The 18,121-nt window shown below is 32.5% G+C and overlaps 1 protein-coding gene across 2 annotated transcripts; it reads left to right on the forward strand.

The window, feature by feature from the left end:
- The first annotated feature begins 3,674 nt into the window (after positions 1–3,674).
- Positions 3,675–17,444, forward strand: LOC121132055 (diaminopimelate decarboxylase). Of its 2 annotated transcripts, XM_040727494.2 has the most exons (6): positions 3,675–4,104; positions 4,445–4,905; positions 5,209–5,425; positions 5,485–5,718; positions 16,259–16,471; positions 17,155–17,444. In XM_040727494.2, the coding sequence occupies exons 2-6, from the start codon at positions 4,478–4,480 to the stop codon at positions 17,404–17,406; spliced, it is 1,344 nt and encodes a 447-aa protein (XP_040583428.1). In that variant the 5' UTR covers positions 3,675–4,104; positions 4,445–4,477; the 3' UTR covers positions 17,407–17,444. The 2 variants fall into 2 exon arrangements, with proteins under 2 accessions (XP_040583428.1, XP_040583427.1); XM_040727493.2 differs by lacking the exon at positions 3,675–4,104 and having other exon boundaries at positions 4,323–4,905.
- Positions 17,445–18,121: the final 677 nt, after the last annotated feature.

The following is an 18,121-nucleotide window of genomic DNA, read 5'->3' on the forward strand; positions in this document are numbered from 1 at the left end:
CTAATTAATAAATTATTTGTTGTTAAAGTTTAGAATTAAGAGTGTTCAGATTTTAATGGAATATTAAAATATTTTAAGGTAATTTAATCCATATTATTTTGAAAAAAATAATAATTCTAGCTTGCTTTTGCGCTGATGAAGGGGCGTCAGCAGGGATTTCTAGGGGGGGAGGGGTAATGGGAGGGAATTTGGTCTCTATGACTAGATTTTGGAGTTATACTAATTTGCTAAATTTGAACGAACAATCATTTCGTTCAAAGAAAAGACAAATTAAAAAAAAAAAAAAAAAAAAAAAAAAATGGGCTATAGTGTCTACAACCCCTCTTTGCAGACGGCCACTGGATTACATTACTTAATTTTGCTTTTGTGTTGAAGGGTCACATTCATACTAAAAATTTAGTTCAATGTTATATACATATATTATAAAAAAATCTATTTATTGAAATTAATATATTTAGCTGTTGATATCTTATGGTACTAGACCCCTCCCCCCCACATGATGAAAGCTATAAACGCCTCCGGTGCCTGATATAATAGGCAAAGTAAAAAGTAATTAACGTTTTTCGCTTTATTTTGACAATAAAACTTAAAACTTACATAATTAGGATTATCACATTTGAATGGAACATTTGCCGTGTTGTTTGATAAGCCAACCACGTCAGCTTCAACCACAGTCTCCATCCTGGCCTTGAACCTGGTACAAGCCTTGATGAGTCACTCTTTCTCCACGTTAGTCACTGCCTCGAGAATGGAACAATGCAAGGATTTCACGCCTAAACTTGTTACGAATTCAAAATTCTAACCCTGTATATGACATAAAAAGAAATTTTTTCCTTTATTTTATTTTTGTCGTAATTATTTTTATGTTGATGCACTACAAATGCTCTTATTTTTCTTCGTATCTGCAACTTAAGATATATCCTTTGACCCTTTCTAGACCTTTTTCATTCATTTTTCTAAGTGTATTAGGCTTTCCATTCGCGTTTTTATGACAAATAATGCCAAAAATGTTTGGGTGAGTTCAAAAGTTCATTTACATTTAATAGAATTACATTGCAAATCTCTCCCCCCCCCTTCTTCTGTTTCTATTCTTTGCATTCCTCCCCCCCCCCATATATTTAGTGTTGCGTCCACTTGAACAATGTTCGGCACAGTTGGACTAAACGTTAATGGTGATTTTTTTGACTCGAATCAAATTATGGTGGTAAGCTCTGTGGAATTCATATTTTTGCTGTTGAATCGGCTTATTCATGGTCAAAGGGTTGGGATTTTTGTAGAGAAAAGTACAGTTTGGCGATTAGAAAAGAAAAAAACTAGTCTTTCATTCTTTTTTTTTAATTATAGATTACGCAGGTGAACATTCTCTTTTTAGAAATGAATTCTAGCAAAAAAATGAATTTATCTTTGAGCTCAGAATCCAAAACAGATCTCAGTTTGTCTCTCCATCGTCTGAATTCTAAAATATCTGCAGTTATAGTTATTCTGGACTATTTTCGTGAAGAGTCATTTTTTACCCTTAAGCAATACCCAAATTATTAGTAGGATTAATAGAACTTATGTAAAAGCGTTTTTTATAATAAAATAGTGTTGTTATTAATTCTGTATCCTCTTCTGAACTCAATATATTTTCATTTTTAGGTTGAAAAATGATGAAAAACAACAATTTTCTTTCGGCCTTTATAAATTATTCATAATACTGAGAGATGGGAATCACCATAGCATGTATTATAGAAAAATATTCATTGTATAACTTAAAAAATGATTTATTCAAAAAATATGCATCTCGAAGGATTTTTGTTCCAGTTTTTTAAGTGATCCTATTTTGAAATATTAAAATTATCTACAAAATTGTGAATGGATCGCTTTATTGTTTCGATCCTGGTATATCATTCCCAAGGAAGGGGTCCACTCTAATCCCTTCGAAATCCAAATTCGAACATCTCTTGAGATGAATGATCTAGTTGGAAGTTTCTTCCTTCGATTGCCTGGATCTTCCTTTTAAGAGACATGACGTCATTTTGCATTGAAATCGGGAAAAGTAAAATAATAATGTTGACCATTTTCCAGTACACCCCTAGAAAAAATGGGATCCCTATCAAATGGAACAAACATTCTTAAAGATGCATATTTTTCAAATAAATCTTTTTTAAATTATACATTGAATATTTTTCAATAATATAAGCTATGATATTTGTCATCACTACGTATTATGAATAAGTTATAAGGGTCTAAAGAAGATTGTCGTTCTTTATCATTTTCCTGCCTAAAAATGGAAATATTGGCGTAAATTAATTTGTACAAAATTATCAAAACAATAATGGAGTAATAGCCAAATACAGGGACAAATTTAGCATGATAAGGCTTAAAGGGCAAAAATAAATTTGCGGTGTCTTGTTTTTTTTTTTTCAAATATCCATTCTTTTGGTCGAAAAAAAGATAAATATTATTTGATTTAAAATGACCTTTTAAAAAAAATAATTTAGACTTCATTGGCCTTTTTTATGATTCATGCCCACATTTCATTTGTGGACGTTATTTTATAGAATACTAGCAGAATGTACCCGCGTTACAGAGTTCAATAGAAACAAAGAATGAAGGTAGAAGAACCTTTATGGTTCCTTCGCCACTGACATAGTTACATCACTATTGGATAAAATCGTGTGTATTTTGACCATGTTAAGAAAAAGTAACCGAAAATCAATATAGTACCCTCAAAATTTGAAGAATATTTTGGACGAAAGCTGCTTACGAAGACATTAGCAAGAATTACTCGGATATCAATCCTCAATTCTTCTCGTAGTCCAATAAGGACTGTCAATGTTAACTCACCCACAAATCATCAAGGATAGTCTCCATCTTTTATAAGCCCACACGAATGTTAAATCATGTTTTAAATATAATAGAGTCTATTTAGGAAAGGATGATCACTACTCCGGAATGGAAAAATAATGACAACTGCTAAGGAAAAGAAAATTCATTCTTTAGACTACCAATTCCAAAAAAAAAACAGAATTAAAAATACACACGATTTACATAACTCACAGTTACCAAAAAAAATATATTAGGTCTCAGTTGGGGTTGATTCGACTCAATTCGACACAACACTATATACCTACATTAATTACTAGGTTTTTAGACTCTGGGAAATCGATGTTGTATTTTTGAGTCTATGTGAACTCTAACCTTGAGAAGGCCAGAGTGACTTTTATTTATAATAAAAAAAGTAAAAAAAAAAATATATATATGATAAGCCCTTTCCCAGCTTTATTTTATATATATATTTTTTTATCAATGCAAATATGATTATTTATAGGGAACCTTAAATAATTAGTAATGTAATTATTAAATATTTGCTAATATTACATAATATCCAATTTTGTCTCTAGGAAACAACTTGGTTAAATATCGTTCTGTTATCATAAGCATTTGCGTTCTACAATAAAGTATCTAGGTAATAATTAATAATAAATGCATTTAATTCAAGGTCTAAGTGTACCATGTGGAGGAGGTAATACGAGGGTGTGTGAATATCAGTTCTTATAAAGTTGCGTTCATTAAATGATTTATTTATTATTTTTACATTGTGGCTACAAATATGTTTCAAGCTATACAAAGGATTCCCGTGATACGCACTCTCAAACCAAAAGGAAGGGGAAAAGTCCATATATTGCATCACTAATTCTAGTCTTAATGCCTTTCTCACAAGTTCAAGTAAACTCTAAGTCCTTAAACACTTTTTTTTCCTAATCATAGTAAAAAAATCCGGAAAGACCTGTCAAAAGTGGACGTTGAAAAAACACAATATCCTCCTATTTTACAGATTTTAGATTGGTAGTTCATAATTATGAGTAGATTGGGGGAAAAGTTTTTATAATATAAGCCCAAGTTGAGTTTTAAATCGTTACTCACAAGTCCTTGAATATTTTCATCGAGTCCAGTTTAAGCCCTTGTACAATAAAAATTACTTTAAAGCGTATTTTATATCCAGTTAAAAGTCGAGTCCAAGTCGAGTCTCGATTCTTTGATCGTGTGATCAAAAGAAGCTGCTAGTCTCTAGTTCAAGTCTCCATCTCTGCAAATATAGTTCTGGACAACGCAGATTTGGTAAAATATGGATTTTTCTTAATCCTTAAAACCAAATTATTCAAGAACCTCAGTATATTCACAAAGTAGTTCTAATATCTATGCCTATAATAAGGGGCTTCAGTTGATATTATAAGATTTTTTGATATAGTATAAAGAATATATATTGAAGTAACTCACTTGTCCCATATGAATTGAATGCAATTTGTTTATAAAATTTTATTATTTGAGAGAGAAATACTCTTATACATGCTTAGTGACTATACTATTTGTTGCTGACACATGATAAAACATATCTCATCTGTACACATTGTTTATAACTATTTATCGAATTACTTAATTATTGGATTTATACAAGTAGTTTGATTAGAAATCCACCTCTCGTCAAGGCCTCATGGATTCGATATACAACACTATTTTACATGAGTATGCTCTCATCAATGATTCAACTCCATCCATCGATTTATTTGACTTAAACTACTTCAACTCCCGGATCGACTCTCTCAAATCCGTGTTTCCTCAAGGTGGAAACTCCCCTTTCACACATACCTTTGCTGTGAAAGCGAATCCAATTCGTGGTGTTTTACTTGCTGTAAAAAAACAGGGATTGGGAGCAGAGTGTGCATCCATCTCTGAGGTGCTTCTGGCTCTTAGCTTGGACTTTGAACCGAGTAAAGTGATTTATGATAGCCCTTGTAAAACGAGAGAGGATATACGGATTGCTCTAGATACGGGGGTTGTGATGAATTTGGATAATGAGTGGGAAATGGAGATGGTGGATGAAGCCTTGGCGACGGATGGTAGTGACTTGGATATTGATAGGTAACCAATCTTAAAGTGTGAGATATATTTTTAAAAAAACACACAAACAACCAAGACATATTATTCTTTTGTAGGTACATGATAATCATCTTTTTCATCAGTTAACATATACTTATATGCATTAAGTATTCCCTAATCTTTTTCTATATACAAAAGATCAAAGAAAAATGGGTGTTTTTCATCATATTTTTTGGTTTTTGTGTTATTAAATCTGTTATTTTTTTTCACACAACTTATTATTTATATCTAGTTTTATATTTTCTGCCTATGTTAACAAAATATAAAATATATTTCTGTTGATAGCCTCTCCATTGGTCTACGAATCAATCCCTTAGTGGGCGGAGGAAATATTGACATCCTCAATACATCCACCAAGGCTTCCAAATTTGGTCTACCTCTACGTGAGGATACTGAAGAGAAAATCCTTAATCTCTATCAAAAATACAAATGGTTAAATGGTATTCATATCCATGTTGGGAGTCAAGGAGTTCCTCTCAACCTATTTGTGGATGCCACAAAGGTTGGAGATTTTTATTTGTACCCACTGATTCCTCATATAAAATCTACTTTTTCCAACAGAAATTAATGGATTTTGTTAATAAAGTTGAGGATAGACGTGGGGGTAAGGTTCTTAAAACCGTTGATATTGGTGGTGGACTCTCCACATCCTATGTTCTGGAAGATAAAGAACCAGAGGAGTTTACTTATTCTCTATATAAGCAAGAGTTGGAAAAGGGCGTTCCAGAGTTGTTTGATAATAAAAGAAGAGTCATTACGGAGTTTGGTCGATCTCTTGCTCTTAAGGCTGGAAAAGTGAGTATTTAATAGAAGTCGTGTAGGCCCTAGTAATTAATTTGAGACTAGACATAAATTTTGACATTATTCAGAGACCTGGTCACAATATTTTAAGCAAATAAAAACCTGATTTTTTTTTAAAAACGCAGAGATTAGAAACAGTTCTTATACTGAAAAACTCAAGCCTTTACTCACAATTCCATGTAAAATCCATGTCCTTGAATATTTTCATCTAATCCAATTCGAATTATCAGTTTTTTTGTAGTTCATTTCAAATCCATAATTTCAATATATGGTCCATAGGTTCAAGGATTCTATTGGAGTTCAGTATTAACTAGCCATCGAGTGCAAGTCAGGCCGTGAGGCTTTGATTGTAAGATCAAATCGAGTCACAAGTCTTCAAAATATGTACTAAAATACAAGTCGAGTCTTGAGTCCAAGTCCAATTCCCAACCTCTGATTTGTAAACATACATTGATGTGAGAACTGACTTAGAATCGAGCCTCAAAGACTTGACTTGGACTTGCAAATTTGGAGTGGTGGGAAATTGAGCTCGCTACTTAATACTCGTGTCTGTACTTTGAATACTTTAAACTTCACTTGCTTTCAAAATAAATAACAGAAAGACTTGATTTGTACTCAAAACCTAAGACTCGAGACTATATTGGACTTGATATCATATTATAACAATAAATTTTAGGATCATTATTTGAAATTCTTCACTCTATACCTAACTTTTATAGGAGATACATTTCGGTTGGAGTCAGAATCAGTATATAAATATTAACGATAAGGTGCTATTTGCAGTCTACAGTGATGAAAAAATATGAAAAAGGAAGTATTTCTGTAGTTACAAGCTGAAAAAGGTGTTTTTATATCTTCCAATGGTGTTATTATTCTCGAAGAGAGAACGATAAAAATAAAATAATCATTGGTGCGTGAAAAACGAAGAGTAATAGTGAGGATTTGCTCCGGAGTTATAAGGGCAAGTCCTTGTTGGACTCGGAGTAGAATTGAGGATTGATATCGGAGTAATTCCCGCCTATATTTTTGCTAGGTATGGAGTGGGTGCTTGTGTTTAATTCCTTGTTCTCAGGGCTGCTTGGAGCTGATTTAATAAAACGTCAAGACAACTAAGCTGCTATTTTCCCAAATATTCTTCAAATGGGCTATTATAGTTTTTACTTATGAAGTATCTGAAGAAATTGATGTCCTCTTTTTTTTAAACACACATAAATTAAAGTAAACTTAACCTTGTGGCATAATTTTATTTCCACATATATCCCCCATCCCTCCCTTAAGTTGTATACATTTTATGTGTTCGGGCATACAAGCAATTAAATTATCCAAAGTCTCATCGGAAATGTGCAACCAGACAAAGTTTCTTCATTGGTTGCAAGCGGTAATTCATTGATCTTATGTTGGACAATCGCTCATGGATTTTCTATCAGAGACAAGTCCGGACCGTTGCTGGGTCATGTACCCTTTGCCCAAAAGGAGTCCAAGTTAGTCTGAGCCAAGTGAGAGACAGAGTAGGAGCTACGTCTTGCTGGAGAATGGCTCTTAACATATCTGGTAACATTTTCATCGTTAGAACCAATCCGTTTTCTCGGCTCCTTTGCATAGCAGTGGTGAGACACTTTTGAGTTTGGTCTCTACCGTATCAGGGGGATTCGTCTTAAACATTTTTGCGTTTTTGCCTGGTACGTATTTACCTTGTGACGGGTTCGCCTTGCAACGCTTTCGCCCTCCAACATTTTAGTATTGGGACTTTTTTGGCTGGGATAATAATAGATAATAATAAAATACTTCTTTTTAATTAAATATTTGTTTTGAATTTTTACCGTTGTATTCCAGCTTTTAGAATTTTGAAACAGAAAGCTAAACAAGCTAGAAAATAACAATTCTTCAAACCTTAATGACATATAATACGTAGGTTTTAAAGCATTGGAAAGGAATCACGGAGTGCTACTGCTACTAAAGACCAAAACTGGGGATCTGTAGTTATATTATAATAATTATATTTATTAGTAAATCGCAGATATCTCATTTGTCTTTAGTTTTCGATATTTTTAGATGGATTGCGGAATCATCACCGAAAACCTTTTTTAATTATTGATCTATTAAGTTCGATGTTTTGTTGATTTTAAGTACATGAATCCCTTCTGTAGTTGTCATTTTAGTACATCTATTACAGATATTAAAACGTTAACAAATTACTAAATTATATTCATGATCATCTTTAAAATATGAACATACGTTGTTTTAGGTCAAGACACGGTGTTTCATATCACCTTATTCATGCCAATCTTTTTTTTGTCATAACATAAGCACTAAATCAGGTGTTTGATGAACTTTTCATTTTGGTACATGTTCTTTTAGATTATGTAGGGTAACGAAGATTGTGGGGACAATGGCTGAAATAGAAGTGCTTATTGAGTAAATAAACAAATATACTCTCTGTTAAGTTTTTTTTAAAAGTTTCATTCACTTTTTTTAATATCAATTACATCTTAAATATTTTAACTTCGGATTGTTATAGTCATGAATACTTGAAAAAAAACAATTACAACTCTTTCGTAAAGGATTCAAGGATCAGTATTCAAAGAGGAAAATAACTTATCAGTCACCATAATAAATATTTATCAACAAGATCCTCTATTGCGCAATAAATCCTAGAGATCTTCTAGAGATACTTCCTAGTCAACCTTCCAATTAATTAATAAGGAATTGTAAAAGTCCTTGATCCAGCTATTATCTACCTAACAGAAGGATTTTTTCGACACATGGTATATGTCTGAAGATTTGATGGGAACAGCAAATTATATCTAACGAAAAATAAGTTCATAAATGTATTAAATGATTCCTTAGACAAATCATAATTAAATACAATTTTAAAGGCCCTTAATGGTTATGTCAATGAAACTCTCATTAAATTGACAACTGCTTTTTATACAATCTTTCTCCTATATATTGAAAGTTGACTAAAACTAAACTGAAACCAATAAATTATTCTGAATCATGCCCCAATTTATAAATTTAATGAAATTGTTAATATTGATTGATTTACTTAAAATGATTTAATAGGGTTTCTTTAAGAAGAGAAATACAGGTTAAATATATCAAAATGTATTGTATTATACAATAGAAAGCGGTTTCTGACTCCCGATCTATATATCTTGTACACCATCACAATTACTCATTTTATACGATTTGGAGGTCAGTAGAGTGATAACTGATAAGTTAATGAAGTATGTTTATATATGATATAAGTATATTATATTCAGAAATACATGTAGACTTTCATGGACGAGGACGTGGTCCCATCTTGATATATAACTCTATAATAATCCTTGATGTAAGTAGAGATTTCAATATCTCTTCATGGCATTTTAATGAAGAAATGGACTGCATGTAAATGTTAATGATTCTTTGCAACGGAACGTAGCAGTAGCATTCTGTTATTCTTTCCCAATGCATTAAAACCTACGTATTATATATAATTAAAGTTTGAATAATTGTTATTTTCTAGCTTGTTCAGCTTTTTGTTTCTAATTTCTAAAAGCTGGAATACAAGGGTAAAAATTCAAAACAAATATTTAACTAAAAATAAGTAGTATTCCCTCTATTATTATCAAAGGCAAAAATGTTGCAAGGCAAAACAGTACAAGGCGAAAACGCCTCAAGGCGAAAACGTCCCAATGCGTAAGAGTCATAAGGCGAATGCGTGGAAGGTAAAAACTTAAAAGACAAATATGTTCAAGGCGAATCCTCCTAGAACCGGTCTCCACATAGTATGAAGACTTCACAGTTTCTCCTTGAGGTATAAAATGAAGCTCACTAAGAGACCAGTTGCCCATAAAATCCCAGACGTGAAAGTAAAGAGAAACTTTTGGAGTCGGCACAACATATTCCATCTTACAAGCCCAAACACAAACAGTTTGACGATTGGGATGGTGAAACAGTTCAAAAGTAGACTCGTCAGAGAAAAGAACTCATCTCCAGTCATTTATTGCCCAATTTTTCCTCTCACGACAAAAAATAAGTCGGTTTTTCTTCTTTCAGCTGCATTTAAGGCCTGTACGGCAAGACCTTCAGCAATTCATTCCTGTGCTTACGGAAAGTCTCGTGTGACACTGGATGACCATTTGACGTGAATCTGGTCGCTAATTTCCTCAAGGATTGGCCTTTTTGCGTAAGACATTTGGCGATGGTTATTTTTACAACTCTCGAAAGTTTTTCTTCCTTACGTCCACCCTTGTTCTCGAGGTTCTCCCCGGAAAGGTGACAGTTCCATCGCTTCGAATGGTTTGGACCGAAACACCAAGGTCCCGAGCAACCTCAATCTGCCTTGTCCCGACTCAAATTGGCCTATGCACTGCTTCGGCTGCTTAATGAGTGCTCCTTCACCATTCTGTGATACCATATTTTTAATAGTCATGTATAAATTTCAATTAAAAAAAAGCATATAGGTTGCTTCCTTACCCACGTGATTTTGTTTTTATTTTTTCTCTTTTTCATTTTTGAATGTCTTTTTAGCTATAGAAGCGGCAAATTAAAAAAGAGGGCATTCATTTCTTGACATAAGGTATAGAGCATTTTCACTGATGTCATAAATTGCAACATAATTGAAGGAGAAGGTATCTTGGGGGTTCAAAGTTGAAATTTTATAATATGAAATGGATGAATATTCATTAAATCGTTATTAAGCTTCTTCAAATGGCTTTAACCTTTTAAAGTCCTCACCAAAAAAAACAACTAAAAAACAACAGTCAATGTTTTTTTTTAACTAACCCCACAGGATTTATTTTATAGGCTTTTACCAATCAGTTTAGATGTCGACTCATGGTAAAAGTGCATTTTAAAGTACATGCATGATATTTTATGGATTGAACTTAAAGAAAATATATTTCTATGCATGTATTGAAGTATGGTGAATCAAAATGTGCTCTACCAAACAATCGAGTAAGGGTTAAGAATTAAAAAAAATAAAATAATAGCACTTGCATTGAACACAACTGGATGCCAATGATACACGCTGACATTTGAATTAACACAATGTAATAATTAGTCAAAATCCCTAACAATGGCTAGATTTGTATCTTTTTTTTTTGATCGATTAAAGACAAGAAAAGTTGTATTTTTATATAAAAATATCATATTGATAAATTACAAAAAATGGTTTCTAAGCTTAGTACGTCTCTGGGCTTCAGTTCAGATTAGCCCTTGCATTAAAGCAACCCTGATTTGAGTACAATTCATACCTCTGCAAGTAGTTTATTCATTCTCAGTTATGCATAATATATGTCCTGCTTGTGTGTAAAAATAAAATAAACAGAAAATTAACGTAGAGTATTTGAGAGGAGAGTAGCTTCGTTGTCATGACATTTTATTATATAAGCTGCAAGCAGTCGTAATTGGAAGGAAATAGACACAAATCTCACTCCGTATAGAGCAAGGAAATATATTCTAGAATTACAATTATAATTCCCGAGGAGCAAACCCTCATTCGTCCTTCATGAGCCAACACACTAGTTATTAGCTAGAGTTAATATCTTTATTAGGGGGAAAAAAGAGGGTGAGGAGAAGGCGGGAGCGTTACATATGATCATACATGTAAATACGGTGTGTTTTTGAGCTTGCCCGTTAATTTGTAATTGGTAGTATAAAGCAAGGTTAATAGAACTACAAGGTTAGACTATCATGTAATTGGGCTTGTTAGAATTTTAATTCACATGTATTGTATCAACTGCTGGACAAAACAGGCAGATTTTGACAAAACACGCAGTCACTCATAGTCTATGACGTCACTATTGCTGGAATTTTCAATTTAATGTATTGTACCGCCTGCTGGGCAAGAAAAACAGATTTTGACAAACACGCAACCCCTCGTCTACTATGACGTCAATAGTAAAAGCGTGGACTTGTTGGACTCAGAGTAGAATTGAGGATCGAAATTAGAGTAATTTAGGGAAATGTCCTTCTTTATATCCTTTTTTCCTTCCTCTCTTGTCCCAGCTGATTAAAGCTGATCTAATGCAACGTCATGAGCATTATTCTTTCTCTCCAACAAAACATTTTTCAAATTGCACGGGTTAACATGTTGATGTCTGGGGTTTTTTTACCACTAGATTTTCACCCTTGAATACGATACTACTAAATTAAAAACCTTGTTAATTACGGATTACTATAGTTAAGTAGTTTGCAATAAATAAACTACCTTAAAAAATTGGTAAAGGAATAACGGGTTTTGCGTGTGCTCTTTCTTCTTTTTTCTTCATTAGTTAATAGGCCGTCGTGATGTTAACTTCTCCTTCTGAAGTAAGAATCTTTCTCGTCTATCTTGGCGTAAATTGTTTTATAAATTAATAATAAAATAAATATATATATGAATTTAAATATAATTACAATATATTCCCCTGCACTAATGTTAGATTAAGTGTAGAGGATTCTCTTCTTTATAGGTTTAATTCATTTTCTTCCTGGATAATCATATAACTTGCAGCTTATATTAACTTAAGTCTTAATTCATTAGTACCATATGTCTCGCTCCTGCCTTCTCCTGTTCTCTTTTTTTCCTTACAAACATTTCAACTCTACTTATTATTACTTAGATGTTCTGTTTTCAAGAATTAAATAATAGTGATTAAATATTTTTTTTGTTGTAAATATGACCTAGTAGAAAAATCCACTCCTGCTTTCTAGGACATTCTTTATACCGTGCACGGAAAACTCCCCTGGAGAAAATTGCCCGTGGGAGATTCTCCTGGAGAAAATTAACAGGGAGGAAAATTGCCAGTAAGAAAAATTGCCCGTATTTTGTTCAAACTTCATGATGAATTATAACATATTATAAATTCACTTAATGTTATTTACAAAAAATATCCAAACATATTTGTTTGTTCCATGCCCAAAGGGAGTACATTCAAGTGTGAGTGATATTATTGAAACACAATTTTCTTGGATTTCCTTAAATTCAATCTAATCTTCCAAAAATAGATTCAGAGGATTGGTAAAGGAAGGGAGGGATAAATAGCCCAGGGGTTTTAAAGTATGGTTGAATGCCCTCCGCCCTCAGATTGGCCCGGGGGTAGTGAAGGACTGCTAAAAACCACCGCCAATTCATCCAATATATCCAAGGAACTTTGAACTAGTTTGTGGTGTTAGAGGGGTTTCTTGAATGTATTGGAATTAGAATAATCCAGAATGCAACACCCGCTTACCTTTTGAAGCTCAGATACTCAAGATTTGAAACCCCTAACGCCTTTTTATCTGTGCTCCAATAAACTGCTTGGAGTTCTTCTTTAATTAAAAAAAAAAGGACGTAGATTTAAAGGTTCGCTACAAATATTTTAATCGTCTTCGGGATCATTTCTGGAAAAGATGGTCAAATGAATATTTAGAAAGACTACAGATTCGTGGAAAATGGAAACATTGCATGGATGAAGTTGAGGTTAACGACGTTGTGCTCATCTCGGAAGACAACATACTTCGTAAGGACTGGCCCATGGCTTGAGTCACTGAGAAAATGATGGGTTGTGATGGAAATGTCCGTACCTTGAAATTAAGAACTGCAAATGAAAAAAACAATTTCTCGAACAGTACATTGCTACATTTATTTGAAATTTTTTGCTTTTAATTACTATTTATTTCAATTTAATTAGATGGATATTTCTTTATTTCGTATTTCGATCTTTCGTCATAAGTTGATTATGCATTATAATTATTATTCATTGTTTTGAGAAATTGATTTCTCAAGAGCAGGAGCGTAGCTGCTGGTCAGCCAGTAAGTTCATCTGACCCCCTTGCTGTGACATTTCTTCTCTTTATCTGTAGTTTATTTCCTGTTCCTCTTGATCAGTTTTTGTTCGTTCGTTAATAAGTGATGTCTGCTATAATATTTGGAAAATAAAGTTGTAAATAAACCAAAATTTAGTTTGCACATTTCTCCAAAAGAAATTGATTTCGTGCAACAGTCCCAACAATATCATCTTGTTTGAACGAAATACGAGTAATCTTCTTCCGGTCAATTTTCCTTCATGGCAATTTCTCCCAGGGCAGTTTTCCTAATAACATTTTATACACCTTCATTCATTCTCAAAATGTTTTTTACGGCTAGTCGTACAATATAAATTATATATTTGTGTAACAACTCTGGTATTTGGACATATTGTAGGTCAATAATCCAATGTATTTGATCTGTGAACGGATATTTGAAAAGAAAGAATCAATTTTTCAAAGATAAATATATATTTTTTTAATTAAATTGTAATTTTTGATTCATTTTTCATTTATTGGACTTCCGATCGTTTGAAAGCAAATAAGTACCTCTTTGTAACAGGATATTGACATAAGTTATAAAAAAAAACAGACAACTCACTATTTGATTAAATTAAATTGAGTTCTGTATTATTTTTTTTTTTTTTTTGCAAATACAATCTTTCCCATGAGCAAAATTGTTTCCTTTGCAGATATTACTTTATTATTGAAATAAGTATATATATATGACTTATAAATCAATAATGATGGAAATCCAGTGTGGAATGGGCATGTTAAAAAAAAAAGAAACCAAAAATCAACATGGCAACCCTGACAATTTGAAGAATGTTTTGGAGGAGAGATAGAATATTCCTCTTAATGCTTCATTAGATCAGCTACAATCAGCTGTGACAAGAGAAAAAGGGGAAAAGGATATAAAAAATGGCATTTGCTAGAATTATTCCAATGTCGATCCCCAATTCTACTCTGAGTCCAAAAAGACATACAATAACTCCACAAAAAATCCTCAGTCTGTTACATATTAGCACACACGAATGTTCAATCAGGTTTTGAATATAACTGAATCTATTTAGGAAAGGGGTTTCACTACTCAAGAATTAAATAATAATGACAACTGCTTAGGAAAAGAATATTCATTCTTTATACTACCAATTACAAAAAAACGGGGCAGCAAAAAAATACACCGGATTGTCATCACTGTAAATCAACTAGTAAAAGATTACCTGTCCCGGCTCTGGCCAATGAGGGAGCGGGAAATCACATTGACAAAGGTCAATGTAATTTTCTTCATGTTTAGACCCTTTTGTTGCGGGGGACCGTTAGGATATTCTACAATGCATTTAATATAGTGCCTGTATATTATTTAAATTGTATTATAATGAATTTAAAAAAAAAAAAACTGATATAAACTTCAAAGAACATATTCTGGATGAGAAGTCAATCCTTTTTTTTTTAATTGCCAAATCAAAATTCGTGAAGAAAATTGAAAAAAAAAAAACTGTCTTGCACTTAGTTTACAAAGAAAAGTAGTAAATAGTATTTATTTGCATTTCCAAGAGAAACCTCCCGAGATTTTTGTCGTACTTGCAAAAACAAAAAGTTATGCAGAGAAATATCATCGGAAAAATAACCCTCGATTACTAGTTCATTTTTGTAAATATTGCAAAAATTATTTAATAAAATGTTCTGGTAGTTGAAAATATTTGTTCCTAAATGCATCGTTTTGTGACATTTCTTTTTAAAAATGAAAATTGACGTTTGATGAAAAAAGAGGGGAAAAAAAAAAAAGAAAAAAGTTGAAAAATTCTGCAGAAAATTCGGAACTCTTCCACTTAAAAAAAAAAATGAGATTATAAGGTTAAGAGAAGAAAAAAATATTGAAGATAAACTATCGTTCGCTCATCTTCCATATTATTATCAAAATCTTTTGTTTTACTCTCTCTCTCTTCTGTTTTCTTTCTTCTCTAATCCTTAACCTCTCCTTGAAATCAAGTCTGCAAAGATACATGCATAATTTCTTCAAACTTTACGGCCTTTATTTTTTGTTTTATATGAAATAGTCGTTTGCTAGTCAAAAAAATCGTTTGTTGAAAAATGCTATTTTAAGGCCGCTTTGACCTTGAAGGTAAAAAAATTTGTTACCAAAACTATGTTTTTAGCCTTAAAACCCTATATGAAACATTTAGGCTAAATCCAATCTTTGGTGATGGCGTGATTCCCGAACAAATACATACACACACAGACATTCGCATTTAATATATAGACTATAATATTTTCCCTACGCTAATGCTATTTAAAGATAGAAGATTTATAGCAGTAATTCATCACCCCCTCCCCCATATCATATGAGAGACAGCTGATATTAACAAGGTTCTTACATCAGTAGTACCATATGCGCTCTTTTTTTCCTTTAAGTGGATTCACTGTAGTGCTTACGCACAATTTAGCACGCATTTCTTTTTCCTTTTTATTATTATCTTTCTGTAGTAACTTTATTATTTTCGAAAATAATTTATGAATTGTAGTGCCTGAGGAGCATAAAAGGGGAGAAATTATGCGTGCAAAATGAGCACGTAAACACTTTACAAAGGCATTCACTCAACCTGTTAAATCATGAAACGAAAAGAAGAAAGAGCAGAGGGAACAACCGTTTTGCCTTTTCTAATTTCTAAACTTTCTAACATCCTTAGTTAAGCATGTGTCAACTGAATTTTTATTATTATTTGACATCTATTGCCTGAACCTTTTAATTTCCAGCTCTATTAATAACTATTTACAGACATTGACAAGAGTTCATTTCATCAAGGATTGGATCCCTGAAATACGTCCCATTATTCAAACCAACGTGGGTGTAAATCAATTCATTCGGGAGACTTATCTTCCCAAAGTCTGGACTCATCGTATCACTCTCTTGGACTCCAAGGGGAATTTGAAATCCAAACAAGAGGATCAAGGAGTAACGTATGATATTGCTGGACCTCTTTGCTTCCAGGTTTAGTTTCTGATATATACATTGATCAATTACACAGTAGTCAATTAATTTTTGCCCTTGGATTGAGATGGCTATCTGGTTTGTGCCCTACAGAGTCCCACATTTCAACTTGATAGCTTTATAAGTATACAAAAATGTATATGCATTTTTTATGTGCCTTTAGTTGGTCAGTTAGACTTGCACTGATAAAGTATAAATACACATTATAGTATTACAATTACTCCATCTGAATTTGGAATTGTCTTTGAAGTGGACGAGGCTGTTCTGACAAGTTTCCGACCTAACAAAGATACATTTCTCTGAATTTTTATTGTTCGATATAGTCTCCGTGTAACTTTACACAATTTTCAGAGCGGTGCTCCCATCTCTGTAATTTAAAATTCATTTTTTCAAATTTTTAATTTTTGGATTTTTTCTCAAAAAAATTTCAAAAATCAAGCCCCCCTCTAAAATATAATCCTTTGGACACCCCTGATAGGAAAACAGTATTTTTAACTATTATGTAAAATATATTTCTTTTAATCATTCTATACCTGGTGACGACATCAATTTCTTTCTTTTTAGCGTACAGCCTGATCATATTATTTACATCTCAATTCAAGGCAAAAAACAACAACATCTAATTGATTATTTTATCTATAAACAATACCTTTATTACTTTTTGTGTTATTTATTTATTAAAGGGTGACTACCTTAAATCCAGAGTTCATCTTCCAAAGGCTGAGAAGGGCGATGTTCTTGTCTTGCATGACACGGGAGCTTATTGCATGAGCATGTATTCTCGCTATAACTCTATCATACCCTCGGTTGTCTATGGAATTGAGGTTTTACCAAATGGAGAGCTCTCTATTGAGTGCTTCAAAGAGAAAGAAACTCCTGAGGAAACGCTCGCAATTTGGGGATCCAAATCCCCAAGGAAAATATCTTTGAAATAAAAGTGTTGGTTGATTGAAATACATAAATTTCCCTTGAATTTAGTAAAAATATTTATTAGAATTTGTATTTTTCCATCTTTGAGAAATATATATATATATACTCAATAGGAGCATACGCAGGGGTTGGGCCCCCACCTCAAAGTTAAAGAATTTTTGCCTTTTACTACAAAAATTTAATATTTGATTTTTTATATAAAATATTTTTGGAAGAATTTGAATATTTTAAACTTATTTTTCCGAAAAATTAAATTTTTTGTGAACAGCTGTGGATTTTTGAATTTTTTCCCCATTAAATTCTAATTTTTAGATTTTTTTAAATTCCTAAAAGTAAACACTACCCTTTTCCTACTAAAAAAAAATATAAAATCGCGAACGCCCCTGTGTTATGATGATATTCGATAAGAAACAGTGCTTCAAGAGGCTTACGAATATGCTCCATGCCAAAGAAGGACATATTTAGTAAATTCTTAATATTTTAAACACTAATATATATCCCCATGGTCCATAAATCTTATTTAATAACCTTTTTCTAACTCTTCTTCCAGAGTAAGGTTGAGCCAATTTTAATATGACCGTAATTTATATCCTGGCTTTAAATCAATTATTTACCTGCTTTAGACCCCACACAAATTCTATAACCGGCTCTGATCTCCTCTTTAGTTTAATAATCCTTTATTTATCGATACTTTGTCATACACAAAACTACTTTACGTAG

This window comes from Lepeophtheirus salmonis, chromosome 1 (assembly GCF_016086655.4).
Source record: "Lepeophtheirus salmonis chromosome 1, UVic_Lsal_1.4, whole genome shotgun sequence".
NCBI lineage: Eukaryota > Metazoa > Arthropoda > Copepoda > Siphonostomatoida > Caligidae > Lepeophtheirus > Lepeophtheirus salmonis.